The 5,272-nt window shown below is 34.9% G+C and overlaps 1 protein-coding gene across 1 annotated transcript; it reads right to left on the bottom strand.

The window, feature by feature from the left end:
- Positions 1–245: 245 nt before the first annotated feature.
- On the bottom strand, positions 246–4,836 carry LOC105787777 (chaperone protein dnaJ A6, chloroplastic). Its single transcript, XM_012614337.2, has 8 exons — positions 4,679–4,836; positions 3,741–3,904; positions 3,235–3,376; positions 2,970–3,027; positions 2,225–2,267; positions 1,779–1,827; positions 1,588–1,668; positions 246–1,480 (listed from the first exon to the last, which is right to left on the bottom strand). Exons 2-8 carry the CDS (start codon positions 3,845–3,847, stop codon positions 629–631), a joined length of 1,332 nt encoding a protein of 443 aa, XP_012469791.1. The 5' UTR covers positions 3,848–3,904; positions 4,679–4,836; the 3' UTR covers positions 246–628.
- Positions 4,837–5,272: the final 436 nt, after the last annotated feature.

Here is a 5,272-nt window from a genome sequence, read left to right as displayed (position 1 = left end):
TTTATGTTGATATATTACATGCACAAAAAAATATTAATCCAATATAAAAATAAATATATGTATTTATTTCTTTAAATGTATACAATTAAAGCTTTATGTACGCATATGAAGTGCAATTCAAATTTCAAAGTTCATAAATCCAATTACACATTTGACCAAAATTCATGATATTGATCCTCATTTTTTATTATTAAAAATCAATTTCGGAAGAGCTAATCCACAAATGAATTTGAGAAGTTTTAGCATGCAGTTGAATCATCATTCGTTCATAATAATAATAAAAGCAAAGACAAAACTGAAGGGTAACATTGTTGCCCAAATTATAGTTCAATCTCAAAAGAATGGCTGCAATCAAAGAGGGATTTTATCTCGAATATCCATCTCCTCTTCCATCGAAGATTCATTTATATGGGACAAAGCTATCACAATATAATCTTACCTTACCTACGACTCCAAATTTTAGGCACTTTCAGATTTTCGTAGTTCAGCCATTTCAGAACTGCAAAATTTGTTTTCGCATGCAGTGTAGTAGTTCCAACTTCAGAAGCTGCACACACTAGACAGTGAATATAGTTTCTGGGGCTAACAGTGTGTTATATTGGTCCTATACATACAAAAGACCCAGAAACTATCTCCTACTGCTTGCTGTCTTGCCCTTGCTCAAGTCTGCAAGCTCCTCAATAAGCTTCTTCTCTTCACTGCTCAATCTTTTCGGAATTTCAACTTGGACGCGGACCAACTGATCGCCCCTCATGTTGGTTTTATTTAGAACAGGAACACCTTTCTTGGCCATTACTAGGGTGGTGTTTGGCTGGGTTCCAGCTGGTATCTTCAAATCAACCATACCATCAACGGTCGGAACCTTGATTGTTGTTCCCAGAATTGCGTCTATATACGACACCTTGCAGGTGTACAATATGTTGGTATCATCACGTTTGAGGACAGGGTCTGGGATAACTTCGATGACGACAAAGAGATCACCAGCAGACCCCCCTCTCCTTCCTGCATTTCCTTCAGACCGGACCCTTAAACGACTACCGGAATCCACACCAGCCGGCACTTTCAAACTAATCCTCTTCGTTCTCCTTACCCGCCCATCACCAGAACAAGTATTGCATGGGGTAGAAATTTCCCCCGTCCCACCACAAGAAGAGCATGTCATTACCTGCTGGAAGACACCCAACGGAGTCCTTGCAGATGAGATAACCTGACCTTGGCCACCACATGTGGTACATTTGGATGGTGTTGTTCCAGGTTTTGCACCTGAACCATTGCAAGTTCCACAGCTTTCTAGTCGGGTTATCTCAATTTCTTTCTCAACTCCAAAAACTGCGTCCTTGAAATTCAATACAAGACTGTAATATTCATCCTGCCCATCAACAGCTCTATTCCTGGAACTTCGTCCACCCATGCCCATGCCGCCCATACCACCCATGCCCTCGAATAGCGACTCAAACAGATCAAAAGGATTGCTAAAATCCTGGCAAAGCAACCATGCCATCAATGTCAAAATGAAATGTTGAGAAAATATAGGGAAAATAATTTTGAAATGAATGATCTTATTCAGCATCAGTAGAATTAACTTACCCCCATTCCCATACCAGCACCTTTAAGTCCAGCCTCCCCATATTTGTCGTATAGAGATCGCTTCTCATCATCCGACAAGACCTAAGCAATATAAAGCACCTCAAAGATCAGATATGACCATGGGAACTAGGGACTTATGCATTTCAGACATATAAATGAAAACCATGGTAAGCACAACGTAGAACTCTTACCTCATATGCATTGCTAATTTCCTTGAACTTCGTCTCTGCCCCAGGATCTCTGCAGAATAATATATGATCAGAGGGGGGGGGGAGGCAATACACTTCAAAGATATGTGGGTTAAAGAAGATATTTTAACTAGCAACATACACTGAAAACATCAAACTTTTCAGAGAAAATATTCAGTGAGAATCAGAAATCTTCAAAATACTGTTCTATATTCTCTCCCTTTCAGCAATTACATTTATAAATACATGAAACATATGAATAAAACTCAACAAACGCCTGACTTGGGAAATCTGTGACTAATATTCCATTTTCTCTTTCTTTCAGCAACCACATTCTCATTCTAAACATTATTTAAGATCTCATTTTGGACGAATGTACCACATGAAACTAATTAACTAGAAGACACAACCATAACTAAAAGGCAAGAGGTGCAAGGTTATCAACTGACTTGTTCACATCTGGATGATAACTTCGAGCAAGCTTACGATAAGCTGAAAAAAACAACAGATTTAAAATCAGTAAGAGAATATTATGAAAGATAAAAGCAGAAAGTAGCCACTAAAGAATAAAATAAAATAAGTTTCCTATTGTGGTACTCGTAACAACAAAAGAATCTAATTTACATAATGATCAATCACTTCTAATGTACATAAGTTTACGGTTCCGCAATTTCGAATCTCCGAGAAAAGTAGGGCAACCATAGACTTTCCTTCAAATAGTTGAAACACCTAAAAGAAACTTCCTTTTCATTAGCAGGGACCTTAAATGTGCATACCACCACATTGTCTTCCTATTTCAACATACACTGAAATCATTTAATCATGGAGTGACTTTTTCAACTTTTATGCATGCTCACTGTGTCTACCTACTATCCTTGAATGAGTATTAACCTCACTTCAGATTAATCCATCCTCCCTAGATTCTATTTGATTTATGTTATTTCCATCCTCTCTAGATTCTCTTTGATTTATGTTATCAACACCTACCCTCCCTTAAAATTGAAGTTTGTGCATCAGTGTTCTAGAACTTTCCAGACAGAAGCCATTAAAGCTGGGTAAACTTACTGTCAATAAGTTGAAAATTCATAAATAAAAAAGTAGATTAGCAAACTAAATAAGCAGATAAATGCAGTAAACAATCATATAAGGAATAAATAGAATAGTTGCCGAACAAGGTTTTGTAAGTCAGCATACCACTTTTAATTTCAGATTTACTTGCATTTCTTGACACCCCAAGGACAGTATAATAATCCTGCCCATTATACAACATCATCAGGTTAAATTCAGATTGGAACAGCCAGCCAAATGCCAAAATACAGCAATAAACATATGAAATGCATACTCGAATTTTCAAATTCTACGATTAAATGATTAAACAACCATTAAAGCCTCCTTTTTACCAAAAAACATAAGACAAAACAAAAGAAATCAAAAGAAACTGGAAGTAGTTTATACTCACAGTTTCAGCTCTAACAATGAACCGTGCTCCCCTACGATGATGTGATGTTTGAGATGGCCTCACAAAGGATAATAATGGTAAGGAATCACGTGCGAATAAGCCTGAATTTGAGGCTCTCAAATAACTCATTGTACTTGTGACTCTGCATAATGGCAATAAACACCTAAATTATTCTTCCATAATTACCAACAAATAGACTACCATGATTAGAGGTAAAACATAAGACATTTTTCCATCAGTCTCTCTCTTAATCAACCAGAAGAAATATAGCCTTACAAAAGCGTGACTACAAAGGGGAAAATTTTGCGCATCTAATCATTATGTTCACCAATGCATCAAGTTTGCAAATGCAATGAATGCTCATGCAGAAACCATAACTAGCAAGTAGCAATGACATTGCAAAATCAGCAATTCTAAATCTATACAAAGCTGTAGAAGAAAATAATTGTTGATAACCAAATTCAACAATACCCTTCCTATATGCAAGAGTTAAGTGGAAAACTTACCCCAATCTAGCTGTCATTATTCGGTTTGGGACATAAGATCGTGTAGTCAACTGAGGACGAATATGCCACTGGGCAACAAATGTACTTCCACATGGTATAATGGCCATCCAATATGAGGATAGAGAACCTGAATTATAACTTTATGCTGAATGGCCTTTAGCAGGCTGAAACATATAAAACATAAGTGAAAGATATACACACTCAAAACTTATTGACAACACCATAAAATTAACTAATTTATAAAAGGGAATTCCAAAAAGTAAACAAAAAGAAAAAAATTATGACTTCCATTTCATACATCAATGATTTAATACAAAAAGTATTCCAATCAAAATAATGCCACCAACTCAAATTATTATCATACATGGCTATATGTTATAAGGGCAAATAAGATAAAATAAACTGGTAACTAGCTTAGGCGAAACTTTACTGGCCATTTTCTGACCCTAGAAACAAAGGTTCGACTACTAACTTTCATGCCTTCAAGAGTTGATTTTCATTTATGCATAATCTTCCTTTCCTTATGGATTTCAACTACCAACCCTTTCTGAAACACATTTCTTGTCAAGTTATTCCAGTTAGCTAATCCAAAACCCATTTTTCTTCCTTTTGTAGCAAAAAGGAGGGCTCTTTTAAAAAGAAAATGTTTCCAAAAAGAATACTCATCTAAAGCTAAGCAAAAAACTCAAAAATTCTCTATCCACTAGGGTTAACTATCCACCACCTAGAAACCATATTTTTTCAAAAAAAAGTAATAATCAATCTAACAAACACACACACATGAAATTAAAGTAAGTAGCAACCAGAAACTTGATACAAGATTAAGATTTTCGACATGTATGCCATATTTCTAGAGATAAAGGAAAGCGGAAAATATTTATTTTAATAAAAATGGAGAAATTAAATACAAAATTAGGGCAAAGAAAAGAAGAGCGAACCTTGTTTGGCTCCAAAGCGCTTTGCTCTCACTGAGAAGGAACAAAGGATGAGGTTAGCTTAGCGCCTCTAAATAGAGAGTTCTTATTCCCTGATTTTCTTGGTAGGTTGTTCTCAACTTGCAACCTACATTTTCCGCCGTTGGATTGATCTGAAATTGAAAATTTTCTAAGTCTTGCTACTTCTTTTTCCCCAATTCGATAAAGTAATTATACTTTTGTTTGGATTTATTCACAATTTAGTCCTTAAAGTATATCGATTTTCTCACTTTAGTACTTAAAATCTTTTACCTGAATTATTTATTATTATTTTCATTTCATTTTAATTAAAATTACTGAAATCCAATAAAAATATGACATGTGTCATGTTTTTATTGTCATTGTTTTCTTTTAAGTAAACTTGGACGATAATGATAGTCCACTTTCTAAAATGGGATAACAAAGTTTTGTATGGAACAATAGTGAAGTCGGGGGTTGGCAGGTCCGACCTCTTTATAATTTATAAAATTTTAAATTAATAATAATAAAAATTTATTTTGGTCCTCAAAAATAATAAAAATTTAATTTTATTCTTTAAAATTATAAAATATTAACTAT

Source organism: Gossypium raimondii, chromosome 2 (assembly GCF_025698545.1).
Source record: "Gossypium raimondii isolate GPD5lz chromosome 2, ASM2569854v1, whole genome shotgun sequence".
NCBI lineage: Eukaryota > Viridiplantae > Streptophyta > Magnoliopsida > Malvales > Malvaceae > Gossypium > Gossypium raimondii.
This window is presented reverse-complemented; position numbering and strand designations above follow the sequence as displayed.

Coding starts and splice junctions, on each gene's coding strand:
- LOC105787777 (XM_012614337.2), bottom strand. CDS start 3,847: ATGGCCATTATACCATGTGGAAGTACATTTGTTGCCCAGTGGCATATT. Junction 2,268..2,969: donor TAAATCTGAAATTAAAAGTG/GTATGCTGACTT, acceptor TGTTTTTTTCAG/CTTATCGTAAGCTTGCTCGA. Junction 1,669..1,778: donor AAATTAGCAATGCATATGAG/GTAAGAGTTCTA, acceptor TATATTGCTTAG/GTCTTGTCGGATGATGAGAA.